The following is a 23,288-nucleotide window of genomic DNA, read 5'->3' on the forward strand; positions in this document are numbered from 1 at the left end:
TGACTTAACACATGTGGAATTATATACTTAACAAAAAAGTGTGAAACAACTGAAATTATGTCTTATATTCTAGGTTCTTCAAAGTAGCCACCTTTTGCCAAAGATTTCACTTACTCCTTACATTACTTGAGAGATATCAATAGCTCAGAAACCGGACAGTATAGTCCTCTATACAATATTATGGGCACCACATAGCGATCCATACAGAATAATGAGCCTCATATAATGCTCCATACAGAATGACCCCCATATAATGCTCCATACAGAATAGGCCCCACATGATACTCTATACAGTATATGAGGGGCCCCATATATTGCTTCAAACAGAATGGCCCCATATAATTCTCCATATTGGCCCCATAAGATGCTCCTTATATAATGAGCCCCATATACTGCTCCATATGTAATTGGCCCCATATACTGCTCCATATACAGTATAATTGGCCCCATAACATGCTCCATATGTGATTGGCCCCATAACATGCTCCATATGTAATTGGCCTCATAAAATGCTCCATATATAATGGGACCCATATACTGCTCCATATGTAATTGGCCTCATAAAATGCTCCATATGTAATTGGCCCCATATACTGCTCCATATACAGTATAATTGGCCCCATAACATGCTCCATATGTGATTGGCCCCATAAGATGCTCCATATGTAATTGGCCTCATAAAATGCTCCATATATAATGGGACCCATATACTGCTCCATATGTAATTGGCCCTATAAAATTCCCCACACAATATAAAAGAAAAAAATGAAATATTCACCTCTCCTCGCTGGCTGCTGCCCTGCTCCGAACTTCTCAGCGCTGGCATCTTCCGTCTCTCTGCACTTTGACTGTTCAGGCAGAGGGCACACGGTACTGGCATCACCGCGCCCTCTGACCTGAAACATCACAGTCAGAAGACGCAGAAGAAGCCGCAGCGGTGAAACAGGAAGAGAAGAGTGTCGCAAGTACCAGGGTCCGTAGCAAGCGGGAGGGGCGACTTTCGGGTGCCGGCAAAGGCACTAGGCCCCATAGCATGCCGGTGTCCCTGACGGCGAGTGCCCCCTGCCTGCTACGGGTCATGGCACTTGCCCGGGTGCACCAGGTGCTGACACCGGCCCTGAGTTTAATAGCCATCAAGTGAGGCTGGAACCCAAGCAGAGAGGGAGCAGTATGCCAGTGGAAACCACCTACTGTATCTACAAGAATGAAGTGAAACAGCGTTGTGCCTATCCAGCACAACCGTATATTGTGAGAGTTCTACCTAACGCAAATTTCAAAGATTATTATATGACCTGACCTATTAACCAGATGTACTGGAGCTCAAATATTTGCTCCCTTTTTTATTCAAGCCTCCATTTTCCAAAATAGCATAGCTTAGGTGCATTATCATCAGCCCATCAGAGGATGGTCTTTTCTGTGTAGAATCCCTAGCTTATTTTGGATTCTCTGATCTTCCCAGTAGAATAAACATGAAAATATATTAACATGTCATGGTAGCTAAAGCTAATAGATCATAGCTTCTTAAAATCTTGCTTTGTAATTATCAATCCTGTGCTGCATATGCCTCACAATGAAGGTTTTCTTTGATGTCTTTGAGTAAAAAAAAAAAAAACATTCCTAAGGATCAAATCTTCACATAAAAATAGTGGAATGGAATGTACAATGAGCGGCATTGGAATAGGTTGCATTAGGCAGCCATCTACTGGGAGAAGGTTAGAACAAACACTGAGAAAGTTTCCTTCACTATTATCAGATGACTGACGAGATTTTAAAAAATATTGGCAGCATCTGGATTTGCTGTATTCTGCCTAAATTGTTTTCTTTGTCAGGTGACATAAGATAAACGTTTCTAAATGATATCTTTTATGCCTTCTAAAGATCTAAAATTTATACAAGAATGAACAGTACAGTGCTATTCAATCAGTTCACATGATCCTGCAATTGCTACAAAATACAGAATTCATAATTACTGAGCCATCATGGAAAGGTCCATGAAGCTCCCTAAATATAACAAAATGAAATTACATTATGAATGACATGACTGACAGCGCTGGCAGAGGAGAGCTGCAGCATGGGAACAGCATTCGTCCCAAAAAATGCTCTGGATCTATCCCAGTAATTGTTGCATTATTTCCCGATACCGGTATAGATCCAGAGCATTATATATATAATGACATTATAGCACACCTCTCCTCTCCAGGCACTTGTAACACCAGTAAGCGCTGGGAGTTAGGACTACCCAGTGTGATAAGTTTAGCTTATCTGTCTTAACAAATCACACTGAAAAAGTTGATCATGACCTATTCTGTGGTTGTTTGCTTTTTTTCCCTTCTTCTTTCTTATCATTGTGCAACATCGCACAGGTGAAAAACTGCCTCTTTAGTTAAAAAGGAATGGAGCATAAATGTGCCATAAGGTTTAGAAGCCAAAATCTCGACAACAGAGAGGGGTAATAAAAAAAGACCTTTTATTCAGCTCTTCAACTCCATTATCTTAAGGTAGCAAGTTTAACATGCCAAGAGTGGGGAAAGGTTCTCCTCAATAAAAGGCTAAACTCCATGTGAAGTAATAAAATTCTTATTCCGTATGTTGGATCAGAAATGGAGAACATGATCAGCGCTGTCTTCTGTTGCAGCGATTGAATTAAAAGTGAAAAGGGGACTAGGAGCAGTAGGTGAATTAGAGTAAAATCAAGAATAAAGTTTATTGATCATTATATAAAAGTAAAAAATCATATAACATAGTAACAATAACACCAAGGCAATGCAGAGAAGCACAAGGACCCCCAACAAAGGATAAAAAAGTCTCAATGTAAATATATCAAGTGATCAGTATGGAAGCAATTTAAACCACAAGGCAAGCTAAACCCCTTGAGAAAGCAGTGCTGTGTCATCGTGAAACGCTCGTCGGGGCTTCACTATCCGGTCCCTGGTCGCCCAACAAACTCATTGGTAAGCTTTGAATATTCATTTTGCCTTCAATCATGGCATTGACTTTTGTATGGCTTTTCTCTGGAGATGCTTTCTCTTAGCTTGCCTTGTGGTTTATATTGCTTGATATATTTACATTGGGACTTTTTATCCTTTGTTGGGGGACCTTGTGCTTCTCTGCATTGCCTTGGGGTTATTGTTACTATGTTATGTGTTATGTGATTTTTTACCTTTATATGATGATCAATAAACTTTATTCTTGATTTTACTCTAATTCACCTACTGCTGTTAGTCCTCCTTTTTGCTTCCATGTACACTGGAGATGGTGATGTTCTGTTGGGGGTGGATTATGGGATTTGCTACCACCCTGGCATGTAATATGTACTTGAGATTTTTGTTTTCATGATTGAATTAAGGATGGTGTCTTTTTGATTGCCAAAAACTGTGTCCAAAAGGATCCTCCAAACTGTAGACCACTGGATATCAGGGAAGGTTATAAAACCCAGTGGTCTATAGTTTGGAGGGTCCTTTCGGACACTATTTTTGGCAGTCAAAAAGACATCGTCCTTGATTTAACCCTGACAGAACAGCAGAAGACAGTGCTGATTCTGTTCTCCATTTCTGATACTCCCACTGTGGGAAACTCCTGAAAGCGGTTTCCCCTGTCTCTCCAGGAATAGCTGCACTCTATCACTTTTGGATATCCCACACAAATAGTATTCTGTATGTTGGCATTCCTATCTTAGCTGTGATGTCCATAATCTGACATATTATAATATATTAATATATACAATACACACTCCATTCTATTTGATCAGTATGTTTTTTATTTATAAATGGCCTATACAGTTCCAGTCTACCTCTATAGTCTGCATGCTTGGTCATTAGTTTGTTTGAAAAAGGTTGCAAGATCAAGACCGTGCCTGCAAAATATAATGTGCTGTAGTAAATTTTAAAACATTTTGATTTATTTAGTATTGAGTATGAGGACCACATGAAGAAATATATGCATTTAGATCTCTTGGCAGCTATCAATAAGGCTAATAATGGTTGTCTAAGGAATGTTCTACCACACTGAATGCTCTTGGGCATGCAAATTATCAAGAGTCACTCAGCTCCCTTTGTAATTGTTGACCAAAGGTATTCCAGATTTGCTTGAAGGGAAACAAAAATTGAGATGCTGCGGGCCATGGTATTGGCATTGTCATGTTGAAAACACCTTCTGGGAAACTTTGGAGAAGTGGCCATACCAATTACATGACCAAATCCAGCTCCATGACCAAATCAATGTAATGCAGAGGTGTTAGTGCAACTGAATGAAGGCTAGAGGGGTCCATTGTAATGGCCTCTCCATGTGTTACTCACATGGTCTCCAGATCAATCTCCAGCTATGAATGCATCCAAGACAAAAGCGGGTCCTATTGCTGAAGATGTTAGACTTTCACTACAGTCTTCATTGGCATCTTTCTCTGCATCATGATTGTCTTTGAGAGTAGTGGCGTGAGGTCAATAGAAGACCTGGAGCTGGAAGTGTTTTGTAACCTAATGTTGTGCAAAAGAGTTCTAATGGTGTGTAGAATCTAGAATAGATCAATTGTGGAATTGATACTTTGAGCAGCCTACATAGCTGTGTTACTATGTACATAGTAAATGAGTTACTATGGTTTGCAGCATTTACGGATTTGTCAACCATTGAGTATATCTAGGACATCTTTGGTCAGTAATAGCAAAGGAAGCTGCCAGCAGCAGATCTTGATGACTTCCTCACCCAAGGATATTTGGCAGAATATTTTTCAGGATGCTATTAATAACTTAACTGATAACGTGCCAAGACCAGTCAGTGCATGTTTTTCTGTGCGTAGTGCTCATACAGTGATATGTTTTAAAAATTTCCATAATTCCACAACTTTTTCAAGTTGTTGTTACAGCTTAAATATTGAAGAGGCTATTTTAGGATTATTTTGTAAAATTAATTATTATTGTATATTAATTTAATGACGTAGTCAGTCACGTTGAAAGCTCAGTAAACTAATGTAATCATGTTTTATTTGTCTATCATCAAAAGCATATTTGAGAGAAAGATCATTCTTCTGGAGAACTTGGAGCTTAAAAATCTATATCAATGAATGAAAACACTTGTTTCATATTAGGGCTGACAATAACTGGCATCGTGTGAGTGCCATGACAAATTCCAAATAGATCAAAGAAATGCATTTGATGCCAATTGTTTGTTTTCATTCGCTTTAGCTAAACAATCCTTATTTCTGTGAGTTAACTACAGTTACCATATGTGTGTACCATGTCGGATAGTTTGATTTAACATCTGTCAAGACAGAAATGTTTTCTACTTTCCTACTACTTAAAAAATGAGTCATATTACTACTCTTTATCAAAAATTGATTAGCAAAAGCCCATAATATATTATTTATAAATTTCATAATAATCTGTATGCATCTAACAAAATTATATCAGACAACGCAAATTTGTGATGAAAGTGTATTTAATATTGTTTTTGACAAAGATTATCCTGAATAAACTGCACCATTTGAAGTGTAGAAACGTAATGTAGCAAAAGTCAGGCATCTGTTACTTAAAGCATTTTTAACCCCTTCCCACACAAGAATGTACATGTTTGTCCTTACATGGAGATGCACACCCCACCTGAAAATCTGCCCCTTCCAACTCCAGTGGGAACAGGCTGTTAATATACAGCTCAGCTGTCATTGCTTCTGCTGGAATCAGAGGTAACTCCAATCACAGCAGCTTCCCTCCTCAGATGTTGTAATGACGGCATATGAGTAGCCTGACAGAAGTAGAATGCTCCCTCTGGCAGACCATCAACAAGACAAGGCCATGATTGTGGAGTGCTGATGGGTTGTTATGGCAACTGGATACCTAATGCATTACACTACTGTATTTATTTTACAAAGCTAACAAACAAATAAAATTATAAAAATGTGTTATTGCCATAATCGTACTGACCTATGGGATGAAGTTTATTTGTACAACACTTGAATACATTAAAATATTTTCTGTTTTATCCCATAGTTAGAGGTCCAATATATTAGGGATTATGCTATTAACAGGAGAGTGGTTCCCCACCTAGCCACACACATTAAAATGCAAGCAATGATATAAAAATATCTTGGAGAAGAATCAGTACCATTCAATATACTACACTTAACTGGGTGGTATATCAATTTAAGACATAAATTCAATGTTAAAATAAAAACACTTATACTCGACTACCATAAAAAAAATAAAAAAAAAAAAATATATATATATATATATATATATATATATATATATATGAAATGCCACTGCATTATCCCTTTATAAAGCAATGAGGCAGACACTTATATAATTCAGCATTTGAAGGTGCATGCCAGCATATTTACCCTTACTGATTAACAGTGTTAAGAAGCCTGTGCTTTTCTATAAAATTTATGGCACGTTGAGGCACACTATCGGACGATAGGCTGCTGGATTACAGCCATGTGTGTGTGTGTAAGTCTATATCAGGCATTTATGTGTATAAATTAGTTAATACAATGTCAGTTAACCTGTCAAGCTGTGACGGTCTGAAGTAAGGAAGAGGGGCTTCAAACTCTCCCTGGAGCTGGGACCCTAACTTTTCTTGTCCCGAAGGTACTCTAAAAGGTAGAGAGGCCCGAGTCTCCGACCTTACTATGCACTAAAGATTACACAACGCTCCAAAGTAAAGTCTAAAAATGTATTAGACAACTATGGGACATCCAAGGTCAAGTTCCTAAATGGTTAAATTAAACATGGACATATAACAGGGCAATTTGCCTTCAAAGCCACTTCATATTGAACAAATGACAAAAACCGATAAGCTTTTAACAGGCTCTAATGTTTATAAAAGCAATGAAAAACAGGATTTTGTAGATGTATAATACTACATCAAACTGTAATCTAAAACAGCTGTGTCCAAAGTAATCCCTGATATAGAATAAAGCTTATTGAAATGGCATGCTTCCTTTTGTCTAATTTGTGGCATTGAGAGTAGGGTATATTTCCCCACATTCTGCATTGTATAATATAGTATCTAAATCTTTAGTAATTTCCTTATTTTACTACTGGAAGATTTGATACAAGGTACATTACAACCACTAATTATTTCTCTATGTAATTCAGCTTACAAGACAATTTCCGTGTACTGCATTAAAGGGATACTTACAAACCGGCAGTAATCACATATCTAAAAGGTATGACATAAATGTCAGATAAATGCGGGACCGATGAAAGACCAATGCTTCTTTAATAGTTCAAATTTTGTTACAATTCTGCTATAATTTCTCACAATGTTCAAGATCTCTGTTGTCAATCAGTAAAACATACCGTATATCATTCACTCCTAGAAGTGCTCAACTTGTTACAAGAAAAAGCTCTTCATTTTATAACAATTCTGTCACAACTCTTAGAAAATACATATACAGTGGATATAAAACACCCCAGTGAAAATGCCTGGTTTTTGTAACGTAAAAAAATCATACTAAGAAAAATCATATCAGAATTTAAGGTCACTCATAATCTGTACAATTCAATTGAAACACAAAACAAATTTTTCTCAGGTGCCAAAAATAAAAAAAATAAATCCATCTTTGAATTTTCATTCCTTTATCTCACAGAGATATGTCAGTTTAAAAATAAATAATTAATAAATAACATTTCCCACATGTCTGCTTTACATCAGCACAATTTTGGAACCCAATTTTTTTGTTAGGAAGTTATAGAGGTTAAAATTTGACCAGCGATTTTTCTAACACAATTTACAAAACAGTTTTTTTTTTAGGGAGCACATCATATCTGAAGTCACTTTAAGGGGTCTATATGATAGAAAATACCCAAAAGTGATACCATTCTAAAAACTGCACACCTCACGGTGCTCAAAACCACTTTCCAGAAGTTTATTAAAGGGAACCTGTCACCTGAATTTGGCGGGACCAGTTTTGGGTCATATGGGCGGGGTTTTCGGGTGTTTGATTCACCCTTTCCTTACCCGCTGGCTGCATGCTGGCCGCAATATTGGATTGAAGTTCATTCTCTGTCCTCCGAAGTACACGCCTGCGCAAGGCAATATTGCACAAAGTGTCACGAGCGGGATCTAAGTCCCGGACCGTTCGTGCACTCAAGGTCTGCCATGTTTGCCAGCAGTCAGGACATCTTGCCACCAGATGTTCCTAGCGGTCGAGGAAATGTCAGCGTCTAGTGGTAGTAGGTGTAGGTACACTAGACACGGCGACATTTGCCTCCAAATTGTCCATTAAGGGGACAATTACAATAGGCTCATTCACTCACTCGGTAGAGCTCTGCTTTTGGGGCGGGGCAATTTTAAGTCTTCTGCCTTCGCTCAACGTCACGCACTACCTATGGTAATGCTAGCTCAACCAGTAACTGTACGAGTGGTGAATGGGTCGACACTGCCCTCACAGATAACACACCAGACCATCCCTTTCACTCCGTCAATGTCACCATCTCATCAGGAGATTATATCTCTGCTCGTCATTCCTGAGGGAATTGATGCGGTCCTGTTAGGGATACCTTGGCTACGGTACCACTCTCCTCATATCGAGTGGTCCACATGCAGAATTTTGGGATGGGGTGAATCTTGTGGGGGTAGTTGTCAGAGGGAAAGCATTCAGGTTGCTACTACTGAGGTACCCGCAGATCTATCTTCTCTCCCCAAGCAATATTGGCCCTATGCGGGCGTGTTCTCCAAAAGGGCTGCAGACACCCTTCCACCTCACCGCCCCTATGACTGTCCTATTGACCTCTTGTCTGGTGCTGAGCCTCCCCGGGGTCGAGTCTATCCGTTATCTCTCCCGGAGACGGAGGCAATGTCACAGCACATCCAGGAAAATCTGGCAAGAAGATTCATTAGAAAGTCAGTGTCACCTGCAGGGGCTAGGTTCTTTGTGCAGAAGAAGAATGGGGTGCTACATCCATGCATAGACTACAGGGGTCTTAACACCATCACTGTTAAGAATAAGTATCTTCTGTCCCTGATATCTGAGCTTTTTGATAGGCTTCGGGGAGCAAGGGTATTTTCTAAACTAGATCTGCAGGGTGCTTACAACTTGATTCACATCTGTGAGGGGGTCGAATGGAAGACGGCTTTTAACACCAGGGATGGGCACTATGAATATCTAGTGATGCCCTGTAATGCCCCAGGAGTTTTGTATATGTGGATTCAGGGCTGGCGTATAGCCATTAGAATTCCGGCTCCACCAGAGAGGAGTTGCTTGTGTGCTATTCTGACTGCATGACCACCGTTTGCTCTATTAGGTAGCTGTGTTCTCCTGTGAGGTTAACAGGGCACGGCTTTCTCTTTTCGCAGTGAATCTGTGAAGCAACAGAGTTCACTTACACCGCTGTTATGATCTGGTGGCCTAGGAGCAGCATGGACGAGCTCTGGAGTAGGTGGCCTCTATACTGACCGCAGACCCCTAAAGAAAGAAACAGGAAAACTATCTTGCCTCAGAGAAAATCCCCAAAGGAAAGACAGCCCCCACAAATATTGACTGTGAGAGGAGAGGGAAATTACAAACGCAGACTGAAAACAGAATTTAGCAAAGGAGGCCACGCTACCTAGAAAGAAAAGACAGGACAGAGTACTGTGCGGTCAGTATTAAAATTCTACAAAAATCCACCACAGAGAATACAAAAATCTCCACACCTAACTAAAGGTATGGAGGGTAACTCTGCAACTCCAGAGCTTCCAGCTTGGCTGAATAAATCCTTACACAGACAAAGCTGGACAAGAAAAAACATAGCAATTCACTGAACTATAAAGTCCACAATGTGGACTGCAAAAACAAAGCCAGGACTTATCTTTGATGATTTTGACAATCCAGCAGGAGAAACCAAGCAGAGATGTGAATCCTCCAGAAAAACAATGGACAACTGGCACTCACTAAAGGGTGAAGCCAGACTAAATAGCCCCGTCCAAAGTGGAAGCACCTGTTGACTGCTGTGAAGGACAAACAGCAGCACTACCACTTATAACCACCGGAGGGAGCCCAAGAGCAGAACCCACAACAGAATTCACAACAGTACCCCCCCCTTGAGGAGGGGTCACCAAACCCTCACCAGAGCCCCCAGGCCGATCCGGACGAGCCAAATGGAAGGCATGAACCAAATCGTCAGCATGAACATCGGAGGCAACAACCCAAGAATTATCCTCCTGGCCATAACCCTTCCACTTGACAAGATACTGAAGCCTCCGTCTTGAAAAACGAGAATCCAAGATCTTCTCCACAACATACTCCAACTCCCCATCAATCAACACCGGGGCAGGAGGATCAACAGAGGGAACCACGGGCACCACATATTTCCGCAACAAAGATCTATGAAAAACATTATGGATGGAAAAAGAGGCTGGAAGGGCCAAACGAAAAGACACTGGATTGATAATCTCAGAAATCCTGTAAGGACCAATAAACCGAGGCTTGAACTTCGGGGAAGAAACCTTCATAGGAACATGACGAGAAGACAACCAGACCAAATCCCCAACCCGAAGCCGGGAACCCACACGCCGACGACGGTTGGCAAAACGCTGAGCCTCCTCCTGAGACAACACCAAATTGTCCACAACATGAGCCCAAATCTGCTGCAACCTGTCAACCACAGAGTCCACCCCAGGACAATCAGAAGACTCAACCTGCCCTGAAGAAAAACGAGGATGAAACCCAGAATTACAAAAGAATGGTGAAAACGTCCAAAGTGGAAGCACCTGATGACTGCTGTGAAGGACAAACAGCAGCACTACCACTTATAACCACCGGAGGGAGCCCAAGAGCAGAACCCACAACAGAATTCACAACACACCGCCATATAGTACCGCCTCTTACTATCAGCAGGTTTCTCTCCTGCACGGTGGACCCCGGGTTGCGAATTCACCTACTGTCTCATATACAGTATATATATATATGTGTATATATATATATATATATATATATATATATATATATATATATATAGTGGGGCAAAAAAGTATTTAGTCATTCAGCAATAGTGCAAGTTCCACCACTTAAAAAGATGAGAGGCGTCTGTAATTTACATCATAGGTAGACCTCAACTATGGGAGACAAACTGAGAAAAAAAAATCCAGAAAATCACATTGTCTGTTTTTTTATCATTTTGTTTGCATATTATGGTGGAAAATAAGTATTTGGTCAGAAACAAAATTTAATCTCAATACTTTGTAATATATCCTTTGTTGGCAATGACAGAGGTCAAACGTTTTCTGTAAGTCTTCACAAGGTTGCCACACACTGTTGTTGGTATGTTGGCCCATTCCTCCATGCAGATCTCCTCTAGAGCAGTGATGTTTTTGGCTTTTCGCTTGGCAACACGGACTTTCAACTCCCTCCAAAGGTTTTCTATAGGGTTGAGATCTGGAGACTGGCTAGGCCACTCCAGGACCTTGAAATGCTTCTTACGAAGCCACTGCTTCGTTGCCCTGGCCGTGTGCTTTGGATCATTGTCATGTTGAAAGACCCAGCCACGTTTCATCTTCAATGCCCCTGCTGATGGAAGGAGGTTTGCACTCAAAATCTCACGATATATGGCCCCATTCATTCTTTCATGTACCCGGATCAGTCGTCCTGGCCCCTTTGCAGAGAAACAGCCCCAAAGCATGATGTTTCCACCACCATGCTTTACAGTAGGTATGGTGTTTGATGGATGCAACTCAGTATTCTTTTTCCTCCAAACACGACAAGTTGTGTTTCTACCAAACAGTTCCAGTTTGGTTTCATCAGACCATAGGACATTCTCCCAAAACTCCTCTGGATCATCCAAATGCTCTCTAGCAAACTTCAGACGGGCCCGGACATGTACTAGCTTAAGCAGTGGGACACGTCTGGCACTGCAGGATCTGAGTCCATGGTGGCGTAGTGTGTTACTTATGGTAGGCCTTGTTGCATTGGTCCCAGCTCTCTGCAGTTCATTCACTAGGTCCCCCCGCGTGGTTCTGGGATTTTTGCTCACCGTTCTTGTGATCATTCTGACCCCACGGGGTGGGATTTTGCGTGGAGCCCCAGATCGAGGGAGATTATCAGTGGTCTTGAATGTCTTCCATTTTCTAATTATTGCTCCCACTGTTGATTTCTTCACTCCAAGCTGGTTGGCTATTGCAGATTCAGTCTTCCCAGCCTGGTGCAGGGCTACAATTTTGTTTCTGGTGTCCTTTGACAGCTCTTTGGTCTTCACCATAGTGGAGTTTGGAGTCAGACTGTTTGAGGGTGTGCACAGGTGTCTTTTTATACTGATAACAAGTTTAAACAGGTGCCATTACTACAGGTAATGAGTGGAGGAAAGAGGAGACTCTTAAAGAAGAAGTTACAGGTCTGTGAGAGCCAGAAATCTTGATTGTTTGTTTCTGACCAAATACTTATTTTCCACCATAATATGCAAATAAAATGATAAAAAAACAGACAATGTGATTTTCTGGATTTTTATTTCTCAGTTTGTCTCCCATAGTTGAGGTCTAACTATGATGTAAATTACAGACGCCTCTCATCTTTTTAAGTGGTGGAACTTGCACTATTGCTGACTGACTAAATACTTTTTTGCCCCACTGTATATATATATACAGTGCCTACAAGTAGTATTCAACCCCCTGCAGATTTAGCAGGTTTAATAAGATGCAAATAAGTTAGAGCCTTCAAACTTCAAACAAGAGCAGGATTTATTAACAGATGCATAAATCTTACAAACCAAAAAGTTTTGTTGCTCAGTTAAATTTTTATAAATTTTAAACATAAAAGTGTGGGTCAATTATTCTTCAACCCCTAGGTTTAATATTTTGTGGAATAACCTTTGTTTGCAATTACAGCTAATAATCGTCTTTTATAAGACCTGATCAGGCCGGCACAGGTATCTGGAGTTATCTTGGCCCACTCCTCCATGCAGATCTTCTCCAAGTTATCTAGGTTCTTTGGGTGTCTCATGTGGACTTTAATCTTGAGCTCCTTCCACAAGTTTTCAATTGGGTTAAGGTCAGGAGACTGACTAGGCCACTGCAACACCTTGATTTTTTGCCTCTTGAACCAGGCCTTGGTTTTCTTGGCTGTGTGCTTTGGGTCGTTGTCTTGTTGGAAGATGAAATGACGACCCATCTTAAGATCCTTGATGGAGGAGCGGAGGTTCTTGGCCAAAATCTCCAGGTAGGCCGTGCTATCCATGTTCCCATGGATGCGGACCAGATGGCCAGGCCCCTTGGCTGAGAAACAGCCCCACAGCATGATGCTGCCACCACCATGCTTGACTGTAGGGATGGTATTCTTGGGGTCGTATGCAGTGCCATCCAGTCTCCAAACGTCACGTGTGTGGTTGGCACCAAAGATCTCGATCTTGGTCTCATCAGACCAGAGAACCTTGAACCAATCAGTCTCAGAGTCCTCCAAGTGATCATGAGCAAACTGTAGACGAGCCTTGACATGACGCTTTGAAAGTAAAGGTACCTTACGGGCTCGTCTGGAACGGAGAACATTGCGGTGGAGTACATTACTTATGGTATTGACTGAAACCAATGTCCCCACTGCCATGAGATCTTCCCGGAGCTCCTTCCTTGTTGTCCTTGGGTTAGCCTTGACTCTTCGGACAAGCCTGGCCTCGGCACGGGAGGAAAGTTTCAAAGGCTGTCCAGGCCATGGAAGGCTAACAGTAGTTCCATAAGCCTTCCACTTCCGGATGATGCTCCCAACAGTGGAGAGAGGTAGGCCCAACTCCTTGGAAAGGGTTTTGTACCCCTTGCCAGCCTTGTGACCCTCCACGATCTTGTCTCTGATGGCCTTGGAATGCTCCTTTGTCTTTCCCATGTTGACCATGTATGAGTGCTGTTCACAAGTTTGGGGAGGGTCTTAAATAGTCAGAAAAGGCTGGAAAAAGAGATAATTAATCCAAACATGTGAAGCTCATTGTTCTTTGTGCCTGAACTACTTCTTAATACTTTAGGGGAACCAAACAGAATTCTGTGGGGTTGAGGGGTTGAATAATAAATGACCCTCTGAAAAAAACTTTTCACAATTTGAAAACAAACAAACAAAGAAATAACATTCTTTTTTGCTGCATTGCATTTCACACTTCCAGGCTGATCTACAGTCCAAATGTCACAATGCCAAGTTAATTCCAAATGTGTAAACCTGTTAAATCTGCAGGGGGCTGAATACTACTTGTAGGCACTGTATATATATATATATATATATATATATATATATATTCGGTGCATTCCGCCAAACCCTAACAACATGTGCCTCACAGAATTTTATACCATTGAGCCGTGAAGAAATAATAAATTGCGTGTTTACCACTAAAATGTTGTTTTAGCTGCAAGTTTTTAAATTTTTATAAGGGCTAATAGGATTTTTTAGCAACAAACTGAGGTCAATTTTTTCCTGAGTGCGCCAATACCCTATGCGCCAATACCCTACATGTATTCAGGAAATATTTTTCAGGCACAGTGCAAAGCTCAGAAGGCAAGGAGCACCAGATTTTACTGTTATGGTTTACAGGTGCCATGACCCACTGGGAGAGCCCATGAGGTGCCAACACAGCAGAACCACCCATGAGTGACCCTATTTTACAAACTACACCTCGCAATGAATTCATCTTAGGGGTAGTGATCATATTAAGCCACCAAAATGTGTCCCACAATTTCTACTGAACATGACAATGCCCCATATGTGGCTGTACAGAAAGTACTACTTAGCCATACGAAAAGACTGGGGGAGGAACAGAGAGCTATTTGCCTCCTGGAGTGCAGATGTTCCTAGAACAGTTTGCAGACTCCATATACAGAGCCCCTAATTGCTAGAAAAGCAGAACCCCCTCTCGAGTGACCCCATTTTGGAATTTACCTACAGGTGTAGTGACAATTTTGACTCCATGGGTATTTTCCAGAAACAAGCAGCAATGAATGTTGCCGAGTGAAAATTGCAAACTGCCATTTTAGTGACCAGCACGTTGTAGTGACAAGTATGTTGCAGTCACCAGTACATTAGTTGTAGTGACAAGTATGTTGCAGTCACCAGTACATTATGCCCAGCCCGTGCTTCTGGAGGCATGCACCCATAAGTTAGGTGGGCTCTCATCACTTCAGAAATGCCAAATGTGGACACATAATGTGGTTTAGGAACACTGTGGGGCTCAGACGGAAGGGGCCATTTGGATTTGGGAGCTGAATTTCTTTTGGTGAGTGAGGAGTCATTTCACTTTTCCAGAGTTTTTGTGCTACCAGTATCGTGAAGGCCCCCTATATTTTTGTTAACAGATGACAGACCTGAGTGAGCACTTGCTTTTTTGTGGTTTGAGTTGAATCTTTTATTGGGAACATTTTACATAACATTAGGGATCACAGTTAAACGTTGTTCTACACTGACCACTTACTTTGGGGTTTCCATCTAAATCTCTGAGTGATTCAGCTGAAACCCTGAGGGATCCCTTTACTATAGTGAGGCAGTAGAGTTACTCTGGAATCTGTTTGGCATCTGTTCAGCGGTGTCATTTTCAGAAGTGCAGAAATCTGTGGCCAACGGCACTTTTATGAAGTGCTCAGCGCAGGATAAATGTGCGTAAAGCCTTACTGCGATCTTTGGGAGACAGAATGAAAAAAATCAACAGCAGGTGAATAATTAGTTTTATTTATTTTTTATGCTGTTCCTCGTGTGGTATAAGTGATTAGTCAACTTTATTTTTCGTGTTGGTGCGATCACAGTGATACCAGGTTTATACTGGGTTTTATGTTTGGCTGCTTTCACACTCAAAGACACTTTTTATTGCAAAAAAAAATAGTTTTTGCACCACCATATTTTGAGAGCTATAATTCTTCCATATTTTGGCCCACAGATTCATGTGAGGGCTTGTTTTTTGCGGGTGAGTTGACGTGTTTATTGGTACCATTGTTGGGCACATGACTTTTTTTATCATTTTCTATTCCGATTTTTGGGAGGCAGAATGAACAAAAAACAACAATTCAGGATTTTTTTTGGGGGGGGGATTTATGTCATTCCTCATGTGGTAAAATCGATAAAGCAGTTTTATTCTTGGGGTCAGTATGATTACAGCGATAACTCATTTATATATATTTTTATGTTTCGCTTATGGAGCTGTATAGCAGTTTTTGTTTTTTGAGGGACAAGGATACATTTTCAGTGGTACCATGTTTATTTACGATGCATCTCACAAAATTAGAATATCACAAAGAAGTTAATTTATTTCAGTTCTTCAATGCAAAAAGTGAAACTCATATATTAGATAGAGTCATTACAATGATGTATTTCAAGTATTTATTTCTGTTAATGTTGATGATTACACTGGTCAACGCAATGTTTCTGGCAAAAGGTTTTAAAACATATTTTAAGTCAATTTTGGCTGCTGATTATGTATATTAACTCCGTTTTTGGCTATCACATCAGGATTTCAAGATATTTTAAGTTTTTGATAAAAATTACTCCTAATGTTTTATGATAAAAACACATGATTTTCGGTACTACATTTTGTATATTTTTAATCAAGGAATAACAAAGATTACAAAGTCTATGTACAGCAAATCAAATATACTTACAGAGTTAAACTACAAAATATAAAAACACATATATATGGCACACAGATGAATGGCAAATGGCAGTTATTTGAACTTTATTTTCTTGGTTGATCTGTGATGTACAGCTTCTGGGTTGTCTCTCATCAAGCTCCAGCAATAGTCAGCCATCACATGTGAGTCCCACCGGCCTTGATACCGTTCTTCCATTGTTTTAATGTCCTGATGAAAACGCTCTCCTTGTTCCTTGCTCACATCCCCAAGGTTCTCTGGAAAAAAGTCCAAATGGCTGTGTAAATAGTGAATCTTGATACTCATTCTACATCCAAGATTAGTAGCTCTTCCACAATCTCTTCATAGTTGTCTGCTTTCTTATTCCCTAGAAAATTCTGCACCACATTACAAAATGCATTTCAAGCTCTTTCTTCTGTCTCATTTATTGATGTGATAAAATTTGGGTCTCTCATAAGTGTTCTTATTTGAGGTCCATCAAATATTCCAGCCTTTTTCTTCTCTTCACTAAGACCAGGAAAAGTTGAACATATATAGTTAAAGCATTCTCCACTGTGATTAAGAGCTTTGATGAACTGCTTCATCAATCCAAGTTTTATGTGTAAGGGAGGAAAGACAATGTCCTTCCTATCCACTAGAGCAGTGGTCCCCAACCTTACTGATCTTGAGAGCCACATTCAGCTCTGAGAGAGGGTCGTGAGCCACATCCAGCTCCCATTCACCTCATAGTAGTGGCAACCAAAGCCTCAATTACAGGTATAATGATAACGAAAGCTTTTCACACAAATCAACCATAAGCAGTTTACCAAGATCCAGAGGTTCCCACCAAACTCCCATTCAGCATTCTCCCAACACACTGTCGCATCCAGCTTCAAGCGTCTCTTCTGCTAGGTAGTATCATTGTGTCTCCAGCTTATTATAGTTAAATTATCTCTAAATATATGTGCATCCAAATCTGGTCTTCCATGCAGAGCTGCTCACCATTTTGAGATGTGCTCTTCATACCTGTTTGATAGACCTGGAGCTAATGCACCAAGCATTGCAGACAGCAGTGAGCCACAATCCATGGGACCCGTGCCACATGTGGCTCCCGAGCTACAGGTTGGGGACCCCTGCACTAGAGGATCATGGATGACATTCTTATCGCCAGATGCCAAACTCTGTCGCTGAGGCCATTCAGTTTTCACCCAATGCTCTGCTGTAGCTCTACTGTCCCAGTAGCACAGAAAACAAGGGTGTTATCATAACAAATGGGAATTATGCATGTTCAAAGAAAACAAAGATATTCTCACATTTATTGGGAGACTTAATGAAAACTAAATTTACCTTAGTGAACCGTATAAACCGGCACTTTTCATACACTACTTATATTTATCATGGAATTCATGAAAATGGGCTATATACCTATAGCGCAAAAACGTAATGTGATAGAGAAATTATAAGATCAGATTTGAATTCATAACCCTCAAATTAGTCAAAAAATGTTCTTAAAGTCCATGCCAGAATTTTTTTTTTTTTTGTAGACCAGTGTTATGACTTACAGCCAATGAAAACTCAAATGTCACTATTTCAGTAAATTAGAATATGACACCAGCTTGAGAAAATGATTTTAAAATCCAAAATGTTGGCCCACTGAAATGTATATTAAGTAAATGCACTCAATACTTGGTCGGGGCTCCTTTGGCATCAGTTACTGCATCAATGAGGAGTGGCATGGAGGCGATCAGCCTGTGGCACTGCTGAGGTGTTATGGAAGCCCAGGTTGCTTTCATAGCAGCAGTCAGCTCATCTGCATTGTTGGGTCTTTTGTCTCTCATCTTCCTCTTTGCAATACCCTATAGATTCTCTATGGGGTTAAGATCAAGTGGGTTTGCTGGCCAAACAAGAACAGTGATACTGTTGTTTTTAAACCAGGTATTGGTACTTTTGGCAGTGTGGACAGGTGCCAAGTCCTGCTAGAGAATGAAATTTACAACTCCAAAAAGCTTTTCGGCAGAGGGAAGCATAAAGTGCTTTAAAATTTCCTAGTAGACAGCCGCGCTGACTTTGGTCTTGATAAAACACAGCAGACCTAAACCAGCAGATGATATGGCTCCCCAAACAATGACTGATTGTGGAAACTTCACACTAGACATTAAGCAGCTTGGATTGTCTGTCTCTCCACTCTTTATCCAGACTCTGGGACCTTGATTTACAAGGTTTACTGTGAATTATCCACAATCAGTGATGATTTGGGGAGCCATGTCATCTGCTGGTGTAGGTCCACTGTGTTTTATCAAGACCAAAGTCAGAACAGCCGTCTACCAGGACATTTTAGAGCTCTTCATGCTTCCCTCTGCTGACAAGCTTATTGGGATAGCATACATACTGTACATTTCCGTAGGCCAACATTACGGATTTTAAAATCATTTTTTCAAGCTCGTGCTATAAAGTATTCTAATTTACTGAGATAATGACTTTTGTCGTTTCATTGGCTGTAAGCCATAATCATCAACATTATCAGAAATAAACATTTGAAATACATCACTCTATTTGTAATGACTCTATATAATTTATGAGTTTCACTTTTTGTATTGAAGAACTGAAATAAATTAACTTTTTGATGATATTCTAATTTTGTGAAAAGCACCTGTATAGCTGTCTTTTTTATTGAGGTTTATTCCACTTTTTGTTCAGCGGTATGATGATGAAGCATCGTTTTTTGCCTTGTTTTTAACTTATTTTTTTATGGTGTTAACTAAACTATTTAACTATTGGGACAGTTTTATAGGTTTGGTAGTTGCAGATGTGTCAATGCCAAATATGATTACTTTGATTGTTTGGATTTTTTTCATACAAATATTTATTTATAGATACAATATCTTTAGATTGTATTATTATTATTTTCGATTTAAAAAATATATATATGTTTACAATTATATAAAAAACTGTTTTTTTAACTTTTTTAAACTTTTTTGACTTTATCCCAATATGGGACTATTATTTTTTGTAGGCTGATCACTTGTACAGCATGGGGCTGCTTCAGCAGCCCTATGCTGTGCAAACTGTCAGCTCTGCACGGACAGGGAAAGTTGCTGATCATGCACTGCACATGATCAGCAACTTTCCTAGCTCTGGTGACACGGATGTTGTCATGACGACATCAGGTCACCATAGCAACAATCGGGACCCTGCGTCACGCCGCCGGGTCTCCAATCCAAAGGCAGAGGGGGTTAAAGTGCCGGGAGCGGTGTGTGACTGCTCCTGGCCTTTAGTGCCAGGTATCAGCTGTCAGAATCAGCTGACACCCGGTGGCAATCACCCGTGCACAGAACGTGTGCACACACAATCGCTATGCAGTAATAATACATCACTGGTCAAATAGGCCGAGTGCACAAGGACATATTATTACTACATATGTCAGAAAGGGGTTAAACTAATACAAGTATTTCGTCTTTTTGGGTATAAAGTACACCAGCATGGAACCTCTAGAATTGGGACTCTTTGCACACTTTTCTTTGTAATAGCGCTCCAAGTCTATCAGATTGCAAGGGTATTTCCTGTGTAAAGCCCTCTTCAGATTTTCCATTGGATTCAGGTCTAGGCCATTCCAAAACTTAGAATTTTCTTCTGTCAAAAATTTTCTTTTGCTCATTTGGAAGTATGCTTAAGGCTGTTGACATGCTGAAAGGTGAAATTAATCTTCATCTTCATTTTTTTTGAAGATTGTGATGTAAAATTGACTGATATTTGGAATTGTTTATAACTCCCTACACCTTGGCTAAAAGCCCCAGTTCCAGATGCTGAAAAAATATACCAAAGCATAATGCTGCTTTCACCATGCTTCACTGTGAGTATTGCGTTCTTTTGTTGATGCACAGTGTTGGCTTTGCACCAAACTTACTTTTTGGAATTATGGATCAAAAGTTAAACTTTGTTCTCATCAGGCCATAACACATTTTCCAACATGCTTTGCCAGCCTTCATGTAGGTTTTGGAAAAACAAAGCCAGCTTGGATGTTTTTCTTTGTAAGAAAAAGATTCAGTCTTACCACCCTAACGTACAGGCCAGACATATGAATAATACGATAGATTGTTGTCATGTGCAGTACACAAACAGTACGATCCCGAAATTTGTGAACAGTAAAATACATGTTATATTAATGTTTTAATATAATGTTTTCATATTATACCTATATAAAACTTGGCTTAACTCATGGACTGGAGTACAGTCACTGGAGCACACAGTAACACTTTTTTGTTGCCCCTCCACCCCTCTATTTATCTCTCTTTATCCTTAAAGAGTTGTGATTTTGCTTTTTCCCTCCCCTTTTTTTCTGAACATGAGGAATATGAGGATTCTCTTCCTAATGATCTAAAAATACAGCATACTGTACTGCTATACAGAGATGCATCTCTATATAACAGTTCATGTATATATCTGTATGTTAGGAATACATCATTAAAAAAATATTTTTCCTAAGAATTACTAAAAAAATTAGACTATTACATTGACATTTTTACTACAGTTTTTAAAAATAAAAGTCACAAACCATTAAATACATAAATATTTGATACCCATGTAACTGTGACATTATTGTCATGCTGCAGCACTGCAGGTAAATGCAAACTCCACTAGATGGCAGCAGAGTGGAGAGAGGGCTGAAAACCTGCTCAAAGCAGACCAGCAGAACTGCAGCAAGGTTACACCAGATGGCAGCAGATTAGTCAGACAAGCTGGAGCGTAGTACCAAGGGGAATCCCAAACACAGAGTTAGAGGAGCGCCAACAGATCAGTAATGGTCCATAGCAGAAGTACCAAAGAGAAGAGGCAGAATAAGGTCAGAGCCAAAGCAAAGTTGAGTACCAGGGAATCCAAACACTCAGGGACACAGAGTAGGGGCGGGAAAAGAGGAATGAACAGACATGGCCAAAGACAGCTAAATACAGCAGGACAAATCAGGGTCTCACCAAAGCCAGCTACACACGCCGTAGGCAGGAAATATAACTGGCACTGTCTGCAGGATTCAGCGCAGATAAATAGCAGACTCGACACCAGAAAGAGGTAGAGAAAGTTAACCCCTGACATGACCAGACTGGGAGAAACAAGACCCAAAACCCGGTCTGGATCATGACAGTACCCTCCTCTCAAGGAGGGTCACCGGACCCCCAGGCTTCCCAGGATAACATGCATGAACAGCCCGAACCAACTGATCAGCATTTACTGATCATGCCAGGACCCAAGATCGATCCTCAGGGCCGTAACCCCTCCAATGTACCAAGTACTGAAGCAAATTGTGAACCATCCGAGAATCGACTATCCATTCAACTTCATATTCAGTTTGTCCATTCGCAGAGACAGGAGGCGGAGGAGGTGGAGACACAGCAGAGGAAGGTACAAATGACTTAAGAAGTGACTTATGGAACACATTGGGGATACAAAGTGATGGATGTAAGCGTAAACGAAAGGCAACAGGATTGACAACCTTAATAATCTCGTAAGGACCAATAAACTTTGGACCCAGCTTAACGGAAGGTAGTTTCAAATGTATGTTCTTGGTATACAACCACAGTTTATCTCCTACCAGAAATTTAGGTCCTACAGATCGTTGCTTATCAGCAAAATGTTTCTGTTTTCCCTGAGCGACCCCGATGTTCTTCTGGACCTCCCTCCAAACCTCCCCCAACCATTGAACTGCCGAATCAGCCCCTGGACACCTCAAATCCAGCCTGGAAAATTCACCAAAATGGGGGTGAAAACCATAGTTACAGAAAAACGGAGAAGTGCCAGTGGACTGATTAACCCGATTATTAAATGCGAACTCAGCCATGGGCAACGAGGAACACCAATCATCCTGCTGAGACATGGCAAGACACCGCAAAATCTGTTAAGTGACTGATTGGTCCTCTCCGTCTGACTATTGGTCTCAGGATGGTAGGCAGAGGAGAAGGTCAATATCCAGTCACATACAAAACGCCCTCCAAAACTTGAACACAAATTGCACCCCTCTGTCAGACACCAAATTCAGAGGCACGCCATGAAACCGCACAGCGTGCTCAATACACAACTTACATAGTGTTTCAGTGTTAGGTAGTCCTGCGAAAGGAATAACATGCGCCTGTTTGCTAAATCTGTCAACCACTACTCAGACCACAGTTTTGCCATTGAAAGGAGGGAGATCAGTGATAAAATCAATGGACAAATGAGTCCAAGGTCTATCTGGAATTGGTAATGGCATCAATTCCCTGGCCGGCCGGTTTTTAGCATGGGTACATGTATCACAAGCAGACACAAACACGACAATATCAGAAGACATGGAGGACCATCAAAACAGTCTAGCAATAGCTCTCACCAAGACTTAGGCATTTCCCAGCAACTTGATAGTCGGTGGGCAAGAGGGGCAGTCATTTTTCCAATGGGCAGGACCTCCACAATAAAAAAATAATCTCCCCTCACCTTATCTCTTCCTTTTCTTCTCCTTGAGGTTAGTGGTCCCAACCTCCATAGGTTCCGTATATGGCATCACATCAGAATTAGCAGGATGTAAAGGAACCTCTCGCTGAATTGCATCTTCCTTCTGCAACATCTGATCCATACGAATGGCCTGAGTCATGGCCTCCTCCAAGGAGCTGGGTGGCGGATGAAGAGCCAGAGCATCCTTAAGATGATCCGACAGTCCTCTCCTGAACTGACAACTTAGTGCAGAGTCGTTCCAGGATACTTCGGTGGACCACCGTCTGAACTCTGAACAATACCATTCAGCAGTGAGTTTACCCTGGGAGAGACTCATGATCGTGTCC

General features: G+C 40.8%; 1 protein-coding gene across 3 annotated transcripts in view; it reads right to left on the bottom strand.

The window, feature by feature from the left end:
- SUGCT (succinyl-CoA:glutarate-CoA transferase) overlaps positions 1–23,288 on the bottom strand; it is a 1,711,098-nt gene that overhangs the window by 804,279 nt on the left and 883,531 nt on the right. Inside the window, exon 13 of one of the 3 annotated variants that reach the window (XM_077269204.1) lies at positions 16,236–16,766. The exons of the other annotated variants lie outside the window; for them this stretch is intronic. Within the exon in view, the coding sequence (XP_077125319.1) occupies positions 16,749–16,766 (18 nt within the window). The 3' untranslated portion in view covers positions 16,236–16,748. Of the gene's footprint in view, positions 1–16,235; positions 16,767–23,288 lie in introns of those variants that run through there. 3 annotated transcript variants of the gene reach the window in all.

Source organism: Ranitomeya variabilis, chromosome 6 (genome assembly GCF_051348905.1).
Source record: "Ranitomeya variabilis isolate aRanVar5 chromosome 6, aRanVar5.hap1, whole genome shotgun sequence".
NCBI lineage: Eukaryota > Metazoa > Chordata > Amphibia > Anura > Dendrobatidae > Ranitomeya > Ranitomeya variabilis.